The 25,409-nt window shown below is 35.9% G+C and overlaps 1 protein-coding gene across 3 annotated transcripts; it reads right to left on the reverse strand.

The window, feature by feature from the left end:
- Positions 1 to 3,084: 3,084 nt before the first annotated feature.
- On the reverse strand, positions 3,085 to 25,106 carry LOC110111908 (ATP-dependent zinc metalloprotease FTSH 9, chloroplastic). Of its 3 annotated transcripts, none has more exons than XM_028695146.1 (15): positions 24,946 to 25,106; positions 24,751 to 24,880; positions 23,632 to 24,612; positions 11,275 to 11,340; positions 11,048 to 11,179; positions 10,893 to 10,958; positions 10,629 to 10,814; positions 10,459 to 10,545; positions 10,248 to 10,361; positions 10,012 to 10,136; positions 9,816 to 9,924; positions 9,091 to 9,216; positions 8,666 to 8,989; positions 8,462 to 8,585; positions 3,085 to 3,609 (listed from the first exon to the last, which is right to left on the reverse strand). In XM_028695146.1, the coding sequence occupies exons 3-15, from the start codon at positions 24,496 to 24,498 to the stop codon at positions 3,485 to 3,487; spliced, it is 2,451 nt and encodes an 816-aa protein (XP_028550979.1). In that variant the 5' UTR covers positions 24,499 to 24,612; positions 24,751 to 24,880; positions 24,946 to 25,106; the 3' UTR covers positions 3,085 to 3,484. The 3 variants fall into 3 exon arrangements, with proteins under 3 accessions (XP_028550979.1, XP_020699631.1, XP_020699630.1); XM_020843972.2 differs by having other exon boundaries at positions 23,632 to 24,618; XM_020843971.2 differs by having other exon boundaries at positions 23,632 to 24,672.
- Between the last annotated feature and the right edge of the window lie 303 nt (positions 25,107 to 25,409).

A 25,409-nucleotide genomic window follows, 5' to 3' on the forward strand; every position in this document is an offset into this window, starting at 1 on the left:
ATGACGTCACAAAAAAAAAATTTGTTCATCAAAATCTCACTGGTGAAATGAAGATAAAACAGAGTTTAAAAAAAGAAGGTTGGATGTCCTTCAGACCATTTAGCAAGATTTACTGTAAATCCTGGTATCAAACATCCCCTTGAGATAAGAGGACTTTAAATCCTATTATTTTAATAAATACTATTTCAACCCCATTACTGTTTAAATCCAAATTTTTTGAAAACCTATTATTCACAAGATTTAATGGGTCTAAGGATTTCTCCCTCTCATATAGCTTAAATCTTAGAGCAAATAGTCAAACAAGATTTAGGTTTCATTTGAGACGGCTTTCTTACTGCTTCTTAAAACAGCTTTGTAGTTTAAAAAATTTATTTTTTATACTTGAAGGCTGCTTTAAGAAACAATAAAAAAGCCGTCCCAAACGTAGCCTTAATAGTTATCATGTCAAATAGTTCCAGGTTTTAATTCTATCAATATTTACTAAATCTTGATTTACAGGTTTACTAAATCGTACTTGTAGCCAAAGAACCCCTTAATCTAACAAACTATGCGTTAAATCATCACATGCATGCTCATTCACGCACAAACAAAAGAGAAACACTTATATTCTTCCTCAGAGGAGGGGAAGAAGATGATGATGAATAAAAATGAAAAATAAAGAAAAAGAAATTGTTCAGAAATCTTCTTAATCTAACAAAAAGCACTAACGGAGTTGGTCTAAGACGCTCACAGCTCATTCCCATTCCCTATTAAGAATTGATTTTATTCCATCACAATTTAGTGAATAACAACAGCATGCATCCCTCTTTTTCTCAAAAAAAAAAAAAATCCTTCTTGTCACGCAATATCTGATTTTGTGTGAATAATTCATAAAACTGAGTAGTTTTAGTGCATCTATATAGAATATGGATCCCTTGTGTAATGAAAAAAATCTAAGTTTTTCAATTATATAGTAATTGCCTTCAAAATTTATACAATTAGGTTGAAATGGAGAAAAAATCGACAATTCCATTGGCAGAAGCGAACAAACCCCTAAATATGGAGGGATATAGGGAAGTATATATTCCGAAGTGAATCAATGAAAAAAAAATTCAGATTCAGATAGAGGGGAATAAGCAAGTTGTATACCTCTATTTCTCTTCTCTGTTTGGTTGTCTTTTTGAGGAACAGCGCAGATAAAGAAGCCTAAGCCTAAGAGGAGACGAATGCGAAGAGGAGACGAATGGAGGTAATTTATTGAGCGAATTCATGGTAGAAGGGCCAAGTGCCAACCTGGGAAGGATTAGGTCCACAAGCTGCCGACGACTAATGTGATATCAGCCGTTATCTCCCATATGGACGGCTATGATAACCCGCCAAATTCTGCAGTTAACATTGGGAAGCGGAAGTGCTAAGCGTTCCGAACTTTTTAGAATAAAAATAATTAAAATCTCTAAAAAAAATTTAAATGGGGTAGAATTCTTTTATTAATTTATTTAAATAAATGATAATGTCATTTAATTTTTTATAAATTTACACGTTTGATTAATTTTTTTTCATTTATCTAACATTTAAATTTATTAATTTATATAGCATTTTAATATTTAAATTATATTCAAACATATATTATATTTTTTAAAATAATATTATTGACATTCTTCGTATGACTTGAAATTTAAAGTATTATATATATAAATAAACAATTTAACATTACATATATAAATATATAAGAATTATTATTTTTTTAAGTCTTGAAAATAAACTTTAAAAGAAAAAAGACGTGAAAATGTGCGAACAAAAAAATTAACGATCATTTAATATCAATTTTAAAGATTTCGTTAGCTAGATAGCAGACACTATTAAGCATTTTGTAAGAGAAAAGTTTTATAATTATTTAAAGAATAATTTTATATTATGCATTTTGTACAATATTTACATACATATTAACATAAAAGATAAATGTATATAATTATTTGTTTCTCCAATATGCCCTCAATATGAAGTCCTTTGAGGGAAAAGTTATTACATCCGGACGAAAAAAATGTAAATCTGGACAAATACTGAGTGATACCGAGTGTTGTATCGAGCACGGTACCGAGCGCCCAAGTGACGTGGCGCTTCGCTATTGGTCTCTGGATGCTTTCGGTGTCCGGACACAATAATTACTCCCTTTGAAAGTACCCCAATCTTCATACGAAATTGACAAGAGAGTGGCAAGTTTTAGTTTTTTTTTAATTTATTGTTTAAACAAAGAAAATATAAACTACAAGATAAAATGTTATGCATCAAACATCTACATTGAGGGACTCATTTCCGCAAGAAATAAAGCTAGAGTCTACTTAGGTAATTTTGACAAGTGTTGCATATTGATATAAGTTTGCTGCTTAGCTATCACATGGTGGATTGGCATATAGAAATAAAATTTAGCTCAGGTTCAACTTTTCCGAATAGGAAGCAGGGGCGAATAGAGAGGCAGGATGAATCTTGAGATCTGCGAATGTCGAGTGGAGAGGAATCTGAGCTTGAACTGAAAGACATGAGAATAAATATAAAATTAGGGCGTAGGGCGTAGAGCGGATTGGATATTTAGATGAATCGCTAGAGCCCGGATTGAATAGAATTTTTTTTGTTTCAAAATTGTTGATAGTTTAGTGATGCATCAGATTTTGAATTAACAAAACTAATGGATAGAAGAAAATGATGAAGAAGCTATTGATACGAAGCACGAGGGGTTAGTTTGAGTCCATAGAGTGCTCGTCGTAGAAGATACACATGACTAGGATTGTCTTGATTATGAAATCTCATAGTTTGGTACATCTAAACAACTTCACTGAGATGGCCATGAATAAAAGTGTTGTTAGCATCTAGTTGTTTTAGTGACCAATATTTTGCAAAAGCGATACTTAGAATGACTCAAACATTTGTTGGTTTATGATTGGACTGAATATTTCACAATAGAAAATGTCTTTATTATATCCATCTCAAAATAAACTCAATAAAAATCAAATTTAAATCACCGTATTCTGCCAAATTCTCTCGATACAACCAGCGAACAAGCAGGATTTTGAGTTGGTCATAAAAATAATTAAAAAAAATAGGCAGACATCACATCAGACAGCTTTGATACTTCCCTTTCATAAAAAATCTCAACGGATCATGGTGACATGTAACTTTACAGTGTCTTATAATTGGATTAATTGACTGGAACAATAATAATGTACAGGAAGTTGCACATAATATGTACTACTAATCATCTACTTGCTCAACACCATTCTGGCATGAGGAAATGGAAAGCCTGTATCCTGTAGGAAGTTGCAGTGTAATGGGAACTTGAGCAAGATTTCTCATCAAAATCTTGACCATCCGAATAGTCACACTTGTAATGACAGGAGGACATTTGAAGTGAAATCGACAGCTTTTCTTCGAAAAGAACTTAATTTTTAACAATCTTTTCCCAGAAAAGATACAAAGACGATATATTCTTCTACGCTATGAACATGATTTGTCAAGAGTTTGTCTTTAATTTAAATGCATTATCACGTTTTCCTCTTACAAAATATCTCAGCTCGGCAGGAGCAACAACCATCTTCAACCATTCCTGTAACTCTTCCCCTTCCACTTTCTCCTTTTCTGACCACAGGATAATATGATTGAACAGGTAAATCCAGAAAGAGAACAAAATAATACAACATAATAAATATTCAGAACATAAAGAATATACTGAACACTTGCATGAAATGAAATGATTGAAAAAACTAGTTGTGGAACGGTTGTAGGTAAAACTGAGTGATGTCAGACTTTTTCACTTGGGAAAAAAATCTAATTAATTTTTAATAGCTATAAAATTCAAGTTGTGAAAAAGATCCATCTCATCAAGTCATCATAGATATTTCTGAAACACAGCAACAAATTTATTATGGTAAAGCTTTGCCCACTGTCCGTATATAAACCATTTCTAAGTGCATTCGTAACCTTTGTTAAATGCCTATTATTGACCTAAATTAAAAAATAAACTTAACTTAATGAAACCCGGACCAAAGACATGTCGGGAACACCAACCAACACACAATAACAACTAATTTTTTTAATAGGTCAGCCTTGTTATGGCAATTTAGATGATGTACATGATAAAGGTGAAGTCCAAAGTCCATTTAAAAGTCAAAAGCTTGAAGACCCTCACGAGTAAGAGTCTGTAATAAAAATTTAACTGGGAAGTATAATGACAAACACATTAGCTGTCAAACTTGATTGTAATATTTTGAATTTTATAATTTACATTCATTTTGTTTAATTTATATATGTAAGCATATTTTGATCTATTTAACTGATTGCGTACTAGAAAATGTATGTTTTGCTTAGGTTTCTTCTTTTGCTTTTGCTTAGGGGTGGTCTGGACTTTTGATGTGGTAGGCACTTAGGAAAAAATTAAGATTTCTACCTGTTAAAATAGTAAGTAATCTAAAATCATATTAGGCTTCAAGATTTTAAAATAAAAGAAAAATTGTATGGCTCCCTTTAAGGAGCCAAGTTTTTTAAAATTTAAATTGATCATGCATAGCCTAGTAAATCTCATGTAGAAAAGCCCACACTTAAGTAGTCCTCACCTTAATTCTAGGGTCCGAAGCAGAAGTTGATTTCAGTCACTCACAAACCCTCACCTTCTGGAAATGTATTGTTAGAATATAAGCCCCAACATTCTAATTAAAATTGTCAACTTAAATAAAAAATTGGATTCTAAAATATAAAGTCCAATATATGATAGTTTTGAGTAAGAAAGAAAACTACTAGTTTAATCAAAAGTTTTCTCAAGTATCAAATGCTTGAGATATAATTAACCATAAGGGCACCGTATCCTATGTTAAAATTATAAATTTTGTTAATGAGTCCATAAGGAAATAATATTTTATCATTCAAGGTAATATATCATCTTTCTTATGCGTACTTGATCACAAAATATGCAATCCATTGAGGATGACAAAAATTTCTCCAACATACCCAACCCCACAGTGGGATAAAGGCTTGATGTTGTTGTTGTTGTTGTTGTTGTTATTGTCTGCCATATGGATCTACTTATAGCAGTTTCGTAGTAGCGAAATCTTCAAAAGATTCAACTTATTATATTAACTTTCTTAAGTTTTTGTAATTATTTTTCCTATAAGCTTATGACCAATGGACTCACACATTATGTATGTGTTCTCCCTGACTTGGAAGGATGACAATGACTTCTAGAGGCATATTGCTAATGGCCTTGAATTGTGTAGTTCTAGTCAGGGCGACTAAAACTTAAAACATATAATATTTACTCAATTCAAGACCTTAAATAAGCTTGTAATAATTTTAATTATTAAAATCCCAAAATTAATAATTTGACACATTGAGTTTGATATAAGTTAGCATGTTTAACTAAGATTGTATAAGTGGTTTCCCAAAGGTAAGAGGACATGTTTGATAGCATCTCCATTTAAGGGTATAAAACAACCATAAAATAGGAACCAAATTTTCTGAATTCTAAAAGTTGGTATGTGAGGTACCTCACTATGAAGTTCCATAGCTTGGATATGCAAGTTTACTTTGAAAAATGTAAAATGAGTTGCAAAGTATTTTGATAACACAAACATTACCAAGTTTCCAAAAAATCCTAGCAACATCAAAACTTGCTGAAATTTCAGAAGACAGGTCTACTAAAAATATGAAGTAGCCCAATGATCACATATTGCTTATGATTGCTTAAGACCTATGATGAACCAACACTTCTTCTCAAACAGACGTGTAGCATCAAACACGACACGCATCCGACACGCCTCCGACACGTGTCAGACATGCTGAAAATGTGTCCGATTAAAAAAATATTAAATACAAATTGGACACGCGTATCTTATATACTTTATGAATTCTTTTTAGATATAATTTCTTGTATTTAAATTTTTTATTTATTTAAAATATAAAAATTAAATTTAGTATTTTATATCCACAACACCAAATCAATCGCTGCACAGAAATATTCTCATTTTCATTTCTCTTTGGCGGGTCACGACTTTGGTTTCACACTAATGCTCGATTAATCTCAACATCAATGTTTGACATCGTTACAATAACGACATTTCAAAACCATCTCAACATCAAAGTCTGACACTATTTTGACGTTGATTCTTAGCACTAGCAATTTCTACACCCACAACTTGACAACTCATTTTTGTTCGACGACGTTTTAACATCGATGACTAACGCCCTCTCAACATCGACGCCCGATACTTACTGCATAATATTAAGATAGTTGCTATTTGCATGCTTTACATTTTTGCAACTTGTATAGTTTTGATGATTTCAAACATTATTGTTCAAATGTGTAGTTATCTCCTAACAATTTTATAAGATTTGTATTGCTCTTGTGTGTACTAACATTTCAAGAAAATCGAACTCCAGACTACGAAGACTTCAAATCAAATTCAGCATGAAATACTTTGTGAAATTTGAAGCTTATACTTTTCTTTGAAATAAAATTAAAATAGAATGATTGTAATTGAGTGAATAAAAACATACACACACACATAAGGAGATCATATAAAATTTATACTGATCGTACGGGACGATATTAGTTCGTACGGGACGATCAGACAGTTATCTCCTATTGAGCACATGGAACGAATAGGAACTGGCTTGAAAAATTTTTCTAAGTCCTATTCGTCCAGGACAAAATTAAATATCGTCCAGAACGATTTGTTCTTTGTAAGATTTTCGTCCAGACGAAATTAAATTATCGTACATGATGATTTGCTCTCTGTAAAATTTTCGTCCAAACGAAATTAAATATGGTCCAGGACGATCTGGTCTCTGTAAAATTTTCGTCCAGACGAAATTAAAAATCGTCTAGGACGATATGGTCTCTGTAAAAATTTCGTCCGGATGAACCAATTTTCGTCCAAACGATACAACCGACTTAGGACGGTTTTTCTACAGTTTTTGGAACCGACCTTGTAATAACCGTTCGTACCAGACGAACTTAGTTCGTACGGGACGATCATCTTGTACGATAACACTTCGTACACATATGCAAACAGGTTCGTTTCAAAGCTTTTAAGTAATATCGTCTAGGACGATCCACGATCGTACGGGACGATCCACTGCGTACAGAATTGAAAACTTGCAGTTTTTGGACAGTTTTTCTTGTCTTTTCTATAAATAGTCCAAATCAGACTGCCACCCAATCTTTTTGTGATTTGATCTTCGTGCCTCTTGAGAGAATAGCAAAGGAGAGAGTGAGAGTGCATTCAAAGGAGGATTCCTACCACTGGAGCGTGAAGGCTTCACTTGGAGTTCAAAGATAAGAATCTCTACTTGTGAATTGGGATTACTTCACTATTTTACTTCTTCCTTCTAGATTCTTGTGAGAAGATCTGTCAAGGAGATCCGGTTCTCTGCCGACACTTGGAGAGTGTGAACAGACGAAGGGTCGCTGCCTACACTTGGAAAGTGTGAATAGCCGAAGGGTTCGCTGCCAACACTTGGAGAGTGTGAATAGCCGAAGGGTTCGCTGCCTACACTTGGAGAGTGTGAACAGCCGAAGGGTTCTCTGCCCACACTAGGAGAGTGTGAAAGGACGACGGTTTTCTGCCCACACTAGGAGAGTGTGAAAGGACGACGGTTCTCTGCCAACACTGGGGATTGTGTAAAAGGACGATGGTTCTCTGCCGCACCGGGTAGTGGTGAAAAGAGTGTTTTGTAAAGGCTTCTCCGCCTTGCTGTGGGTGCAAAAGGAGAGTCACTATTGGTATTAGTGCAATACTCAGAGGGTGCCTCTGGGGAGTAGATGTAGGTCTGGTTTAGACCGAATCACTATAAATCTGGTGTCATTTACTTTACTGTTTTTACTTTTCCGCATTTTATTTTTTATTTTAAAAAACTCTGTGGTTGAAAAACGTTTTCTACAAAAACTTAAAAGAAAATTTTCATTTCGGTTCAACTTAAATTAAAAGAGGGTTTTAATTTTTTTAACTACCAATTCACCCCCCCCCTCTTGGTAGCCTTGGGACATTAACTTAGGTCTAACAACCTATTTACTAGACTCAACACATAACATCGATGCCCAACTCTCAACAACATTGTTATCTCCTCTCTCGATGTTTGATACACAGCATCGACGCACGACTCTTGACATTATAATATTAATCATTTTAAGAACAAACTTTAATTAAATGACTTATTATTTCTAAATTATTTTTAATATTATACTTATTAAATTTTTATACACTATTTTTAAAATATAAAAATATAATATCATGTCCAACCCATGTCTGTGTCCTATATTTTCAATAATTAACGTGTCTCATGTCCTTGTCATCGTGTTCATGTCTGTGCATCATAGCTTATGACATGATCAAACAGGGAAGTCAGGAAGAAATTCAACTAGAACCATAGACAAGCTGCTGCTTAGATATAAAAGGGCACTATAAACCAAAACAAAAATGAGAGTATTTTAGTCTACCTTCAAGATGAGCTCCAAGTCCCTCCAACACGGTAGGATTGGCATGTATTACCGAGAGAGCAACTTCAAGAGCAGATTGAAGAAGTGACTGCACCTCTCTTTGCACAAGATCAACCAGATGCCCCTATATATATTCAGTAATTATGCAAGCCTTATCTTCTATTAGCTTAATAATAAGAAATTAAGGGTGAATGGAGAAGGAACCTGATCTCTTGCCCAACCAGCTGCACCACCAGAATCATCAAGCCCCCCACTAGATAATGTCGCAAGCGATATGGGGCCTATCGTCTGATTGAGACCATACTCTGCTACAGCTTTGTAAGCAATATCAGTTGCTCTCTTTATATCATCAAGAGCTCCAGTTGATATACGACCAGAATATACAACTTCTTCAGCCGCACGTCCACCTAGAAGGGTGACCAAACGGCCACGCAACTCATCAACAAAGAGAAGATATCTATCCTCTGCTGTAGGAGGGATATATGTGAAACCTAATGCACCTCCTGATCGAGGCAATATGCTCAGTTTCTGATAACAGAAATAAAAGAATATTAATTTACCTAATGTAGCTTAACAATACAAAATATTCCATTTTATTTGTATCCAAGAAGAAAGATGCTTCAATTCACCTCAACACGCGGCTGTCCAGGAAGCAATTTAGCAACAGCAGTTCCAACGACCGCGTGACCTGCTTCATGTCGTGCAACAACAGCCCTTTCACTTCCTTGTAATTTTGCATGTTTCTTCTCTATACCCTGGAAAGATCCTTCCTTTAAGTTTAAATTTAAAAACAAATAAACCAATAAGACATGCCAAACAGAGCAAAGAGAAGAAAGAAAAGATCACGCAGAGAGTTTGAAGGTCAAATCTACCACCGTTTAATCAAATAAAAATAGTTTTCCTTATTGCAAGACAAACAACATTAAAAAATCCATTTTTTTTAAACTAGTCTAATCTCATAATGACTTAAAAGACATGGATTATTAACAATACCAAGCAAACCACTACTGATTTAACAGCAAGCAAGAGCTGCAGGTCTAAGAAGCTTGGGTTGGTATATATATATATATATATATATATTATATACTTTCGGTAAGGTTCATGAGCCTTATTTTTGCTTTTGTTGGTCCTCTTATATTGATCATGAAAAGAGAATAGAAATCCTTCAACATTTGTATAGAAGTATTCTGTCGACCGTACGACCTAGTAATTGTTAACGGACAAGATTTATGGCAAGCGACACCAAACAGAAATTGGCAATTTACGTGACTAAAACAAGGAATATATGAACAAGTGCCCATTTGAAAGATGATAGCGAATACATAATGTAAAAATGATGATAAGTACATCTTACAGCGATAGATCGTTCAACAGCCCGAATGAAATCAATCTTTTCCACAACAACTTTATTTAACCTTCCAGCCAAAAGGGCAGCTTCATTAACCAGGTTTGCAAGGTCTGCTCTGCACAACTCCAATAAAATTAAACAAGTCAAGAACAAAAGGAAAAGGAAACTTTTAGAAAAACATGAAACGGGACATAACCCTTACCCAGTAAAACCAGTGGTCATTGAAGATATTTCACTAAGATCTACATCTTCCCCTAAAGGAAGTTCTTTTTTGTTAATGTGAACCTTTAGAATGGCTTCCCTGCCAACCCTATCAGGAGTCTCTACCTATAATCCAAAAAAAAACAATGAACAATTCTTTTTTTTTTTTTGGGTATAAAAAGGATTTTGATAATTATCTTCCACTAAACTGAATCAAACAAAAGCCAGAATTCATACCATCACAACACGATCAAATCTTCCAGGACGACGAAGTGCAGGATCCAAGACATCTGAACGATTAGTTGCACCAAGAACAATAACTGCAGAGCTGCTTTCAAATCCATCCATCTCCTGATAATCAACATCAATGTATGACAGTAAATATAGAGCAAATTCATACAAAATTTCAAAGGCATTATCAAGAGAAGTGCTGGTAAAATATCTATACTGTGAGCAGTTGGTTAAGCGTTTGTTCACGCTCATCATTACTGACAATGCGAAATCGACCGTCGCGACTTTTTGCAACTGCATCTATCTACAAGGGAAAACGCAGTTTCCAGCATAAGAAAATTGAGTATAATGAGATCATTTAAATACGTATAGCACCAATGATCACACCTCATCAATGAAAATGATAGAAGGTGCCACTTTCTTTGCCCTTGCAAAAAGATCTCGCACCCGAGATGCACCCATTCCAACATAGAGCTCCACAAATTCACTAGCAGAACAACTTATAAAAGGCACTTCTGCCTCTCCTGCCACTGCTTTTGCTAGAAGTGTCTTGCCTGTCCCGGGAAGACCCACCTACAAAATTAAAAACTCTTTGGAAAAGATCCTGTTCCAGAACTTGCACAAGTAGAAAGGTTCTGATGTTGATCTCACCAATAGGACCCCTCTTGGTGGACGTGCACCAAGCCTTACGTATCTTTCCGGATTCCTAAGGAATTCCTACATTGGTTATGCATGAATAATGACCTTACTATCACTGAAAATTTTAAAAAATTATGCACACCCTTAAAGTAAACTATGTAACCTACAACAATTTCTTCAAGCTCTTCTTTGGCCTCATCAACACCAGCCACATCTGCAAAGGTTATTATACTAGCATGCTCAGATACTTTTGATCCACCAGAACGTGATGTCTTCCGAGTTCTCAACTGGCCAGGTGACTGTTAGAAGGTCAATGTATGATGAAGTTATACGTATTTCTAAAATTCTAATCAATGACTGGTAATGAAATATAATATGAATGATCACGTAATACCTGAGAGAAACTAATAGGGAAGCGCTGTAGGAGACCAGCAAATACAACAACATAGAAAAGAGCAATCTGGTGAAAAAGATAAAAGAGAGTTCCAGGTTTGTAAAAATTGTTTAAAAGAACATAAGTGCTCAAAAGTGGGAAAAAAAACATTTCACTGTAGATGGAAAGCAACAAAAACATATGAGTAAAAGTTTAATGGCAAACAATCAATAAGAAAATAATCATAGAGTTTTGCCGCAAATGAAAAAAAAACATAATAATTCAAGTTTTATCATAAAGCTAGATCTTCACAAACCATTTTACATTGAAACATAGCTAAACCTCTCAACATCAAGCAGAAAAGTTTATCTATTTTAGAACAGCTAATGATAAATGATATGAGTGTAAATTTCAACTGGAACCATAAGGGGTCTGATAGACTGATCCCTCATGGGCCGGTCCCTTCTAGACCAGCCAAATGTTACATAAGGAGGCAAGGCGGAACCGAGCGACGCACGGATGAATCCCGCGCCCCATGGGGTGGGGCATGAGGGAAATTTTCGAATAGGGGGAGGGGACGGATATGAGGAAAAATTCAAATATGGGGGGCTATTTTGGTATTTCATATCTATAGTTTGCTTTAAGTTGGTTGTTCACTAGGATTAAGATTATTTCTTGAGTTTGCTGGAATTAGAATTTCTTAGGTTGTGAGGGCTCTAACCGTTGGCTAGGGATGTGGGAGAGTCGGATCTTCCTCTCCAATTGAAGATCCAACTGTATCTTGCTATGTTATTTCATATATCTTGCAATAAAAATAGTTTTCGTATGTTCTTTTTCCTAATTTCATATTGTAGTTCGTTGATTTCGAGAAAATGTATCCACTTCCTATCAAATTTCACTGATTTCTAAGAAATAATATCCACTTCCTATCAAATTAATATCAGAGCCAAGTCCTGGGTTGAAATATAAGACTTCCTCTTTGATTTCTGCTGCATTTTTCTCTGATTTTTGTTGTTTGAACACCAAATTCGTTGTTTCTTGGCCATTTTTGGTGTTTGGAACCTAGATCTGGGTACCAATGACGGAAAGAAAGTTAGAATTGTTGGAATGGGAGATCGGGCAATTGAAATATGAAATTTCGGATCTACATACTTAATTTTCATATTTCAAAAGTCAAATTCCAGCCATCCATGAGAAGATCGATGGGAAATTTTAGATCTTTGAGAAGATGTGGAAGAAGTCGCTTGAGGGTCAACCCAAAAAGGTGTTGTCGAAGGCAAGGGAAGCCGTTGGAAGCCAAGGAAGTGAGGAAAACCCTAATCCGATAAGGCGAATGGAAAATTAGGAGGTGGAGATTTTGGAGGGAGAAGATAGAATGCCTCTCCTAAAGCCTATTCCAAGGGAGGAGTTGGGTACAGGGTATGGGGAGAGGCGTGAGGGGGGAGAGCATGAATGAAGGGGTGCTGAATTTGAGACAATAGGGGTGAATTTTGAAAGGAGAGGGGTTGATCATGATCGAATGGGTGCAAAATTTGAAAGGAGGGGGTGAATTTGAAAGGAGAAGAGCTAATTATCATCCAATGGGGTATTGAAGTTGAAAGGAGAATGTGGGAATTTGACAAAACATTTGGGTTCAAGCAAAGGGATGATTGAGACACTTGGGGGGAACAACCCTCTTGGGGGATGGGAATTTATGGAGCAAACAAGAGGAACAGAGGAGATCCGAGGATGAGGAAACTGAAGATACCTATTTTGAGGGATAGGGTACACATGGATGGATCTACAAGGAGAAAATGTACTTTACCGTCAATAGGTTGACGAAGAAGAAGAGACTGATAGCAATCAGAATGTGCTTGGAGGGGAAAGCGTCGACATGGTACCAGTGGAGGGATACGAGACAACCCATACAGACCTGGGGGGAATTTAAGGATTGCTTGCTGGAACATTTTCGAACAAGCAGGGGAGGAGACTTTTATGAACAATTCTTCGCCTTAACGCAGTAGGGGACAGTGGTGGAATATCTTGAGCAGTTTGAGCACCTGGCCAACAGGTTGGACTAGCTTCCAAACACTATACTAGAGATGAACTTTATGAAAGGGCTCAAACAAAAGATTCGAGTGGCAATTAGAATGATGAGGCCTCATGATTTGGGAGAGGCTATGGAGTTAACCCAGTTAGTGGAGGATTGGAGGCACTCATAAAAATGGAGTTCCAGGAGAAGAGGGCGAGGTCAGGAGGTTCGTACATGATGACCAACACCTTTTTGGTATCCAAGGAGCCAACATCGAGAACTTTTAGGGAGACCCAAAAAGAAAAGGCTACAGGAGGGAGACCTGGGGAAAACTTTAAGAAACTCATAAAAATGGAGTTCCAGGAGAAGAGGGCGAGGTCGAAGCAGCTTTATTTCAGATGTCAGGAGAGATATACACTAGGGATCAGTGTAAGGACAGATCACTTCAGGTTCTCACCGTTTGTGACGACAAGGAAATTGAGGGAGTTAAGAGTGAAGCAGCAGTTTCCGTCTTTCCACCTTGCAAACAAGGTGGGTCTTTGGAAGGGGAGTATTGATAGACCGGTCCCTCCTGGACCAGTCGGTGTTGGGTCGGTCCCTCCTAGACTGGCCAAATGTTACATAAGGAGGCAGGGTGAAGCTGAGCAGAAGCGGGGCAGATCCGAGCAGTGCACGGATGAATCTCACGCCCTCTTGGGTGGGGCTCGACGGAAATTTTTTATTAAGGGGAGGGGACGGCTAAGAGTGAAAATTCAAATATGGGGGTCTTTTTTGGTATTTGATGTTTATTGTTTGCTTTAAGTAGGTTGTTTCCCTAGGGTTAGGATTATGTTTTGAGTTTGCTGAAATTAAATTTTCTTAGTTTGTGAGGGCTCTAGCTGTTGGCTAGGGATTTGGGAGAGCCAGATCATCCTCTCCAATTGAAGATCTAACTGTATCTTGCAATAAAATTAGTTTTGATGTGTTATTCTTCCTAAATTCGTATTACCGTTTGCTGATTTTGAGGAAATCGTATCCACTTCCTATTAGAATCAAGGGACAAAAAGTGACTTCAAGTAAATCCACGTTTTCAAATTTCGATGACCCGATTAGGAGAATATATGTATTAGATTTGGCCTATTAACAAAGGCAGAGGTAGATCTAAAAATACTTGGTTATAAAATATTAAAATTGACATTTTTTTAGATTTAAATGAGAATTTGACTCTTAACAAGACACAATGGAGAAAAAAGGATTCATGTAAGCGACCCCACGCAGTAGGATAAAGACTTGACGTTATTATTGTTGTTGTAGGTGCCCATCTCTAATGTATTTCATGGTCATTCGGTAGATGAAACCATTAACTGATAGTGAAATAAGTCAAATAATAGAACTACTTTTATCATATAATATTCTCCCTTACAACCTACACTGTCCCCAACATATTCAACTCCTTCATAAGGTCCTTTGGTTGACTAACACTTTTAATTGAGAAAGGATAAAATTCTCTCCCTCCCTCTATACGATTTTATTCCCATAAATGAACTTCCTTTGATTGTGCGCTAAAATTTAAAGCAAAATGTTAAAAATACCCTCACACAAAATCCCTTTCACACACACATTTGGGTATGAAGGGGGATGGGCTCTCTCACCCTTGGGGGATGGACTCTCTCACACTCACATGTCTCTCTCATTCACGCTCAAAGTTACACACACCCTCAGCCACCTATAAACCCTTAATTAATGAGATTCAAAAAAGAAACAAGGGTCACATGATATCTGAAGTAAAAAATTTCATTTTAACTTAGTATAAAAAGGGGGCAGTGACAAGAATATTTTGAATTTAGGTTTATTGATTATATTCATAAGTAGTTCATGGAACGGATTCCAAATTAAATGAAACTATAAACTTGTTGTATTTAACTATGTAATGGATAAGAAAATCTTATATTATGCCTTCAATAACCCTCTGGTTATATTTAAATCTTATACAAGAAAGATGATACTTTAAAACAAGTAAAGATTACATAAGCTAGGACTTGGAAGTAGCATAAAGTAAGACCTACATGAGCATTTCTGAAGAGTTACTTATTTATCACGCTCCATTTTTCTATTATATAAACTATTCTATATATGAAAATTTGTTTAAAAAGAATTATGATACCAATTTGAGAATAATTTGGTTATGAGAAAAAGTCTCAAGCTTATAAAGAGTACGGTGATCCAATTAGGACTTGAGTTGTATGTATTACCTTATGCTTGCCTTATAGGAATCGATGAAATCTTGTTTAAGGATAAAAAAACCAATCTTCAAAGGCTGGGATTGGTGATTCCAAGGCTTTAGCTCAAAATCCAAGTTAATAGGTGGGTAATCACATTACTTAGTACAAGTTTGGTTATAGAACTTTCTTTCGACTGACTGTCCTTTCAGTTATATTTTGCTTTATATTAAATCATTCAAAGTTTTCATATCGATATGAATAATACATGCAATGCTATATTGTCTCAAAATCTCATAAATGTCATGATCAATTTACAGTTTATTCAATGTCTTGAAACTACTATAATTATGAAATTCAATTTAATTTACATGTCATAACTATGATTTCAAATGCAGTGCAATTACTATGATTATGGTTCCAGCTGTTATTTTAAAGGTATGCTTATGAAATCTAACCCCATGTCAATTGCTCCTGCATATAAAGCTATTGAATGAAAATGAGTGCAATGAGTGTGCGAAAAAAGATTTACATATGTGAATATTTGCACACGCATATTGACAGACAAAATCCTATTTATGATACTAGCTAGGGACCTTAATGAAATACACATTTATGAGTTTCTCTTTTTTGTCACTATGGATAATAGAGATAAGAGTTGCAAGTGTTGTGTCGATGGGAGAAGTATTAGTTGGCGGAAAAAAAGTAACTCATCACTAAGAATAGCATATGCCTGAACTACTTACCGCTTGTGGAAACGGGAAATACATTGGCCAATGCCTAGTAAGGTTTATGACAGGTTACCATTACTAGGGTACTCAAGATGGAATGTATTGATAACTATCATGAGATGTAAGAGCTATGTCACATCATGCTATGTTTATGGTGATGATATTCCAATTCTAATACCATGCAACAGCCTATGCATATGATATCAATGTTATACGAAATGCTAGATCATTCCATATTCCATGAATATGATGTCAATGTTGTACCAACCATTGTGATTACCCTACAATCCATACTTATGACATGTATGAATCTAATATTACAAACATGATAATATTATGCCTATGATTCTAATGTTATGAAAAATATTATACCAAACATCATGCTAAATGCTTACAATTATGGCATCCAAATGTTATTTCATGTGCTATGATTTCACATTAGTAAGCATGTTTCACTAGAAACTACAATTTTATGTTCTATCAATTTCTTTAATCATATGTATTCAAAGTCATAAAATGTCTGCATTATTAGAAAGTTCATGTGTAAGTCTATACTTCTTCAGTAACATGCTGAATGATCAACATGCAAGTCTTTTCATTTTGTTTACTATTACCTAAATTTGTGATTTATTCAGAGTTATTTAGATAACTCAACCTGATATAATTTTAGGCAGGTTAGGCTTCCTGGTGTTACTGGAGAGGAGCTAAGGAATGGGAAAGTCTTTAGGCTTTTAAAAAAAAATCTAAATTCTAGCTTCTCTAATGATTGCAAGCAATTTAGGATTGAACTTCATATGAGTTGTTAAATAGTATTTAGTTGATTGATGGATGGTATGACTATTTTTAGATTTAGATGTAAAACTTACTATTTTAATGGATATATATATATATATATATATATATAATTTTAGCAGTATGATGATAGAAAGGTTATGACATGGGCAATCTCACAGTTGGAGCAATTGAATATATATAAAAATTGTGATAGAATGGTTGCAACATGTTCTATATAATTATAAGACTGACCATATTGCAATGATTCTCTCGTCATACTGCGGAAACTTCAAGTAACAGTAGATCGACGCATACCTTGGACAATCTGATAAGCCAAGGGGAGCAACCTGGTGGGGCCCAGGGGAGTTAATATTCACTATGTTAGGAGGAGAATTCATGAGAGAAATAATAAGAAAAGTTTATTTAGGGAAAGAAGACTGATTTGAATTAGATTTGGGAGGGAATTAGAAATATTTTCTTAAGGGAAAGAGGCTGATTTGGGGGCTAATTTGGAGATGTTTCTTAATTGAATTGGGCATATTTGGGGGTTGATTTGGGGCTAATCATAAAATGTTTCCTAATTGAAAAGGGCTAATTTGGGGGCTGATTTGGAGAGGATCAATTAGGAATTGTTTTCTAATTGAGGAAGACGAATTTGGAGGCCGATTTGAGGGCTGATTTGGGAGGGAAATAATTAAGAAAATATGTCAGAATTAGGGATGATTTGGGAGGGAATTAGGGGAGGGTTTTTTGGTATTTTATTGTTTATTGTTTGCTTTAAATAGTTGATATATCCTAGGGTTAGGATATGTTATGTGTTTGTTGAATTTAGTTTGTTCTTAAGTTGTGAGGGCTCTAGCCACCAGTTGGAGATTTTTGAGAGCCGGATCTTCCTCTCCAATTGTATCTTGTTTGTTATTTTTCATATTTTCTAAAATAAAAAAAGATTTGTGGTGTGTTCTTATTCCCAATTTCTCTTGTGGTTCGTTGATTTGGTTTAAAGTTCTTCAACTTCATATCAAATTGATATTAGAGTGAGGTTTTGGAGAGATGGAGTCAAAGAGGGTGGATGCGTTGGAAGGAAAAATGGAACAATTCAAATCCCACATGAAGGATAAATTTTCAACCATGGAAGGAAGGTTTTCATCCATGGAAGGAAGTCTTTCATCCATAGAAAACCGATTGGAAGAGATGGAGGATATGATGAGGAAACTCTTGGAGATGCAATCAAAAACTTTACCGGTGGTTCCGATGGCTAACTCTAACCAAGATTTGATTGGGATTCCCTTGGCCGAATCGAAGGGAAAGGAGATTGAACTGGAGGAGTTCAACAAGGAGAGTTTCTTTAATTAAGAGCCACCTTTTGGGGCTCCGATAAAGGGCGGATCAGGGTTTCCAGATGAGGGGACAAAAATGAGTGAATTTTTTGGTAGAGGCGGTAGGGTGGCCGACCACTATGGAAGGCATTTCGGGTAAGGGTAGTGGACCGTCGTAGGAGGGGGTCAAGAGCCATCTCCTAGGGCTCCAATAAGGAACATAATAGGATTTTCAGATGGGGGAAAGCAGGAAGGGAGTTTCGTGCTGAAGGTGGTGAGGCGGTCGACCACAATGGGAGGTCTTTTGGGCAAGGGAATGGACGACCGAAGAAGGGGGACGGGCTGAATCATAGGGATCAGGTCATGTGAGGCGAATGGAAGAAATGTGGGATTCCCACTCTCGATAAACGGGGGAAACATTGAGGGATCACGACAACTGCTACATTGGAGGAAGAAGAAGCTATTGGGGAAGTAACGATTCTAGGATGAAAAAGTAGAAGATGCAAATGATTGATGACAAGGAAAACGAGCAACTCAAAACTTTCAACAAACAAATTGAAGAGAATAAAAAAATAATCATCTCAAGGAACGACCTTATTGAGCTACCAATTCGTTCTCAGCATCCTAGATTTATTTTTCAGGACATACTTATCAGGTGGAAGGATTTACCGAAGTATAAAGCCACATGGGAGTCATATGAGATGATCAGGAGACCATTCCCATCTTCCACCTTGAGGAAAGGTGCTTTTTTTTTGGGGGGGGGAGTATTGATACGCCAGGGGGGAGAAATCTTGTGGGGCCCAGGGGAGTTAATATTTACTATGTAAGAAGAAGAAATAATTAGGAAAGTTTGTTTAGGGAAAGATGGCTGATTTCAATTAGATTTGGGAGGGAATTAGAAAAGTTTTATTAAAGGAAAGTGGCTGATTTGGGGGCTGATTTAGATGGAATTGATTAGAATATGTTTTCTAATTTAAGAGACATATTTGGATGCTGATTTGGAGGGGGTTAATTAGAAAATATTTCCTAATTGAAGATGACTGATTTGAGGGTTGATCAATTAGGAATTGTTTCATAATTAAAGAAGACATATTTGGGGGTTCATTTGGGAGGGAAACAATTAAAGAAATATGCCAGATTTGGGGCTGATTTGGGAGGGAATTAGAGGAGGGATGTTTTGGTATTTTTACTGTTTATTGTTTTCTTTAAATAGTTGATTTACCCTAGGGATTATGACATGTTATGTGTTTGCTGAATTTAGTTTGTTCTTAGGTTATGAGGGCTCTAGCCACCGGTTAGAGATTTGGGAGAGTCGTCTCTTCCTCTCCAATTGAAGATCTATTATATCATGTTTCTTATCTTTCATATTTTCTAAAATAAAAAAGATTTGTGGTGTGTTCTTCTTCCCAAATTCTCTTTTGGTTCGCTGATTTGATAGAAAATTCTTCTACTTCATATCACAATCTTATTGTAACAGTCATTTAATCCCACCTCAATTTATCTAAGATCTTTAACTAGATTGGGGCACAAATTAACATTAAATTTTCTTAGGTATGGAGGTGCATGCCCATTGCTTACTCCTTGAGGGAACGTTCACCTTTGACCTTTCTTAGCAAGTGGGTTTGACATGACCAAGCATCATCTTACTAAAGGGGTTTCCATTGAATCGATATCAAAATTTTGTTGAACAACTAGGACTTCACCACAATGTCATTACAATAAGAACAAAAATAATATATTAAAACAAGTTTAAACACTAAAAATCATAAAAATATCCATCTTGGATGAAAGATCAACCTCACAATTGTCAAAATGCCATTGGGATACCACAAAGGCTTGGTAGAGTTAAGAAGATTAAGCAAACTACCCACCCGTCATAACCATGCATCCTCGGACTAAAAGCCAACCTTACATGCATGTAATAATTCAGGGACCAAGTATAATTGTTTTTATTCATATATTACACATGGGAGACAATCAATCAATATTCAAATTGACAACCACTATAGCTATTATGTTGTAATAGCCTAAACTCTCAACCAATTTAATATTGTCAGTTTTGGTTGAATAGCCTCCCCTTCAGGTTATTTCCAAAGGGTCACTCATCCTTGGAGTGCACCCAAACATGGAGTTTCTAATAAAATTTAAATCATTACATCAAAAGACACCTTGATGTTTAAGAGTTCAACTTTATTCTACTTCAGAGATTTCAAAGTCTACCCCATTTAAGTAATTAATGTCCTCATATGTATCCCTACATATAACCTAAAATCATCCACAAGGCAGATAAGATTCTAGATGTGGCCCCTATAAGTTTAAGATTTAATTCCCACTATGTAGCACTTTGTCCCAACTAGGGTTCAAGAGGTATCTCCAATGAAATGGTACTTTATCCTATATAAAACTTAATTCCCATCTTTGGGTAGGTGTAATAATCATATATTATATTAGTAATAACTCAAACTCTCAACCATCAAGATATTATCCGTTTTGATCTTATACTTTCATAATTTCGTCTCCTTAGTGTAACATCTCAAGGGGTCACTCATCCCAAGAGTGCTATCATATAATTATGCTTAACTTTGAAAATTTTAATGAAATTTCAACCATTACACCAAAAGGCACCTCAATGTTTAAAAGGTTCAACTTTATTCTACTTATGGGGTTTCACACATATAGGCCACTAAAGGGATCATACATATATAGTAGTAAAAATAAAATGAATGGTTAAACATGGTACTAGCAAATCATTGGTCTCTCATTTAGTCATAAACTCATCAAATGGCATTCTAAAACCCATCAAATTATCAAATGGGGCCAACTATGCCATGTCTCACACTACGCTAACATACCAATTCAAAAGCAAGCCCCACTACATGCCACATGGAGCACTCTAATGGTCGCACCCCATCACATGGGCCAAATTAGCACCATATTATTCTCCCATTATATAAACCAAGAAAATTTGTAGAAAAATCTCTAAGCCTTTAGGCTATTATAAACATACGCAAGAAATTTTTTTTTAAAAAAAAAAGCCTCACGCTTTTTGCAAAACTCAAGAATTCCTACATAATTTGAGAAAACTCCAAAAATTTTGAATAAATCCCTCCAAATATTCACAAGTACATTTAGCAAGAATAAAATATAAATATCTAAATTCTCACTCATAAAATTTCAAGAAATGCATAAAAAAATCCAATCATTAAAATGGGTAAAAATATTAATAAATAAAATAGATGCTAGGATCAATTCCTTACCCACTAGAGGTGAGACTTACACGACCAATGATCTAATGATCCTTTAAAGCATATGCATTGACCCCTCAAGTCTGGTCAAGCGGTCATAATGAATCATAGAACGCAAACTGCAAAGAACATTCCCAAATTTACCTGAATGGAGCTAGCTATCTAGATGATCACTTGCCTCCAATAGTACAAAAAGGTAAATCCACAATTGATGCAAGTGTTATTGCCTTGATTTATATGCCAGCATAAAAAATACAAGCAAGGAAATTTGAAAAATGACAAATAAATAATGCCGGGTTGACTATGAAAATCTGAGATAGGACTACCAAATTCATGAGGTCCTCCACAAAATCCCTCCCAAAAGAGATATCATCAGAATAGTCAAATCATTTATTTCTCAGTGTTCATACATTAAAGCCTTAAGTTACTTCATCCAATTGAAAGAGCAAAAAGTCATTTGTTAGTCAAGATCTTCCACAAAATTGGCCTTCTTAATATATTTTTCATCTCCGGTTTATTAGCTCAACGTTAACAAAGAAGCTCATGGTTCTAAATAAACCTGCCGATAAGAGGTAAGGCTCAAGCCCATAGTCATCTTAACTTTTCTGACTATTTAACCAAAGGCCAATCAATGGAGTATCCATAGAATTCTTTTCAAAGTTTGCCACCATCCCCTTCATCTTCTATAATTATGGAATAACCAATCTCCACAAAAAATATATGAAGTCATCAAGATATCCTCAATTGCTAATTAATCATGAGAGTTTGCACCAATGAAAAACCTTGAAATAGAAATATTGTACTCGATGAGGTAAAATTTCAAAGAAGTCTATTATCCATTGTCCCATTAGTTTATTGGAAATATATTTCTAATCCTCTTAAGATCTAAGATGAGCATTCAAGAGCCTGTAATAGATAAGTTATTCAATAAAACTTAATCGAAAAAGTATCATATTATTAATTCCAAGCTACTAAATTTCTAATATAGATACACTCCTACTCATGAAAATAACATTTTTAACACTGAAGACAACACTCTTCAGTGATACCCACAGATTTAGCTTCTTTCTGCATCAATAAATTTTTCAGAAAGGCTAATTCACAAACTTAACCAAAAAAAAAAAAGATATGATAAATTATTTCTTGATGTTATGTCGGTTAAATGCAACTTTATCAAGATTTTACTTCTTCAGCAGGTGCATGTAAGCGCTATATAGAATCTTAAATAATTTTTTTCTTCATAAAGTAATATATTGATATAAAAGCTTCGCAATGTGTTACGCCTGGACCGGTCCCAGCTGGACCGGTCCGGTTCTACACCCGACGGCTCAAAGTCGGGCGGAACCAGGCAGAAAACACAGAGGAGCGGGAGTCGGTGGGCCCAAACAGTGGTTAAAACGCATGGTGGGAGGGAAAATTTTTTAATTAGAGGCTGTTTTAGGAAGTCCATTATTGTCCTTTATGATTAATTTGTATAATTAGGAGATTTGGGGGGATTGGCTCCTGATCTTGAATTTTGAATTTTCATTTGAGATCTAGGTTTCGTTTTGGGCTCGTGGCATCGCCGGAGATTGTGGAGAGTACGTTCTTCCACTCGGATTGAAGAACAATTGTATCTTGATTATTTTGCTTTGCATCTAGTGGAATACAAGTCTATACTTGTGTTTTCTCTCAATTTCTCCCTGTTCCTTGCTGTTTTCTCGCTGTGGACAACAGTTTTACTATTGGTTTTTACTGATTTGGGATAGGAATACTTGTGACATAAGTACTTCTTATCACAATGTTTTCATATATAAGCCATGTAATATTTCCAAGTTCTTTCTGCTTTCAAAAAGACTACTTCAAAAGTAAAACATGTTTCAGCAAGTAAATGACCATATTGCAAACAATTGAATCATGCACCTATACATTTAACAGAAATCAAGCTTCACAGAGGGGAAGAGTATTAATCAATAATAACTGCATGCATTTTGGAAGTAACACTTATGAGATATATGATGCTCAATTTTAAGAAGAATATCTCTTGCAATACGGAAGATTCAACTTAATTAGTAAATAAACTATCTTCTGCACGCATAAGCCATAAGAACATAAATAGCATACCAATGCAGAGTTCAATAGACCACCAGATCGCTTATCTGGTGAACCAAATTCAACCTGATTTTCTAGCATCTTCTCATATGGTGTCTTTATATCTGCAGGCCGTGTTGTTGTGTAAACAATTCTCTTTGTTGGGGTCACAGCTTTGATCAATGCCTCTGCCTCCTGAGACCGGATGACAGCACTTTGATCAGCCTCTGCAATTCCAGTTTCTGACCTCAGTCTGAACATGATGTGAACACCATCAACCTCCACTTTTTGCACCTGATCGTTGTTGATCTTGCTCATGAAATCACTAAAAGGCACACTGATGTAGGTTGGCGGGGTCCTAAGCTCAGAGCCAGGCAAAGGAATTCCTGGCCGAAGTAGCCTCATAGCAAACATCACAATCCCAAGCTGTAGCAGAAGAACTCCAATCTCCTGAGCCTGGATTATCGGCTGCCATTGCCATTTACTTCCTTTCCACCAACTACTCTTCCACTTCTTCTCCCTTCGAGAGGGAGGAGATGGTGAAGATGAAGAGGAAGGATTTGATGGGTTATTAATTCCCTTGCTACTCTTTGACGAGGCTTCGTTGTTACTGTCGCTGGTGCTAACCTTCGATTCCGAATCCTGCTCAGAGGAACCGTTAGCTCTGATCCTCGTGCTCTCAGCCCAACGACTCTTTCTCAAATAGGCACCCCAGGCATCAAAGCCCTCCTTCAAAATTTTGTTTTTATGTGATGTGGGGATGGAAGAGGTCTGGTGAGTTCCACCAAGCCAAACAGTTTCTCTTGAGAAATACCTGTATCGGCACGGGAAAATGATCGACCGGTTGCCGAATTCAGCATATTTAAAACGCAAGCCGGCATGGAAATAGACAGTGGCCATAGAATGTTGAGTCACAACCGTTTCAGGTACCTCCCAAGAAAGAATAACGAATCTCTCCACTCTTCAGAAATTGGATGAACAAGTAATAGCCAGCGCATATAAACCAAGAAGAAACTGAAACTATACGCGAGAACAAATAATCAACAGCCTCCAGAATAAACAATCACAGAGAAACTGGGAGAAAGATTGATTTTGTATAAGAATAAAAGAGCAAACCGGGGCCAAATTACAGGGCAAACAATAAAAACTCACCTGAAGCACAGGCAAGGATATCAGATCTGGTGAAGCGTGCAGAACAATTTCTTAAAGCAAGATTTCTAGCAACCGCCGACCTGGAGAAGCTCCGAGCAAGAAGAAAACGGGAGAGGCGGCTACAGTGGGTCTGCAAGCCAACCAGACGTGAAAAGTGAAAACTTACTATATTTAATTCTTTATTGAGTCAAATACCTGATGATCGGCCTCTTTTAGGAAACATTGGCAGTTCGCACAAAAATTGGAGCTAAATATGAGAGATAAAATTCGCAGAGGCGGAAGAGATAGCTCCACTAAACTTTGTCGATGTCTTGGTTTTAAGCCTAAACGACCATAGCGTTCCGTCTTTACGCTCTATTTTCACAAAGATGTTACGATCAGTTCAAAGTTCGGAAGAAAGTGTCCGCATGGCCGGATGACAAAATAAATGAGGTTTTTTTTATTATTATTTGAGGGCAGAGCCCGATTAATTAACTATGATATAACATTACAAAGTTAATCAAAAAAGCTCACTTAAGTAAGACTCATAATAGTCAGAGAGATCTCCATTTGCCTGAAAGAGAGCAGTCTAGATGTATCGAACTCCTATACAATGCCGCCACGTGATGGCCCGACCACCCAACAATTCGATCCAATGAAATTTTAATATTTGTTTTCTA

Source organism: Dendrobium catenatum, unplaced genomic scaffold (assembly GCF_001605985.2).
Source record: "Dendrobium catenatum unplaced genomic scaffold, ASM160598v2 fragScaff_scaffold_621, whole genome shotgun sequence".
Lineage (NCBI taxonomy): Eukaryota > Viridiplantae > Streptophyta > Magnoliopsida > Asparagales > Orchidaceae > Dendrobium > Dendrobium catenatum.

Bases quoted from the DNA above. Each gene is read 5' to 3' on its own strand.
- LOC110111908 (XM_028695146.1), bottom strand. From the start codon at position 24,498: ATGGCCACTGTCTATTTCCATGCCGGCTTGCGTTTTAAATATGCTGAA. The intron at 9,925-10,011 runs GTAAGGGTTATG...GGAGTTGTGCAG, and splicing joins ATGACCACTGGTTTTACTGG to AGCAGACCTTGCAAACCTGG. The intron at 8,586-8,665 runs GTTCCTTCTCCA...GAATATATATAG, and splicing joins CTGGTTGGGCAAGAGATCAG to GGGCATCTGGTTGATCTTGT.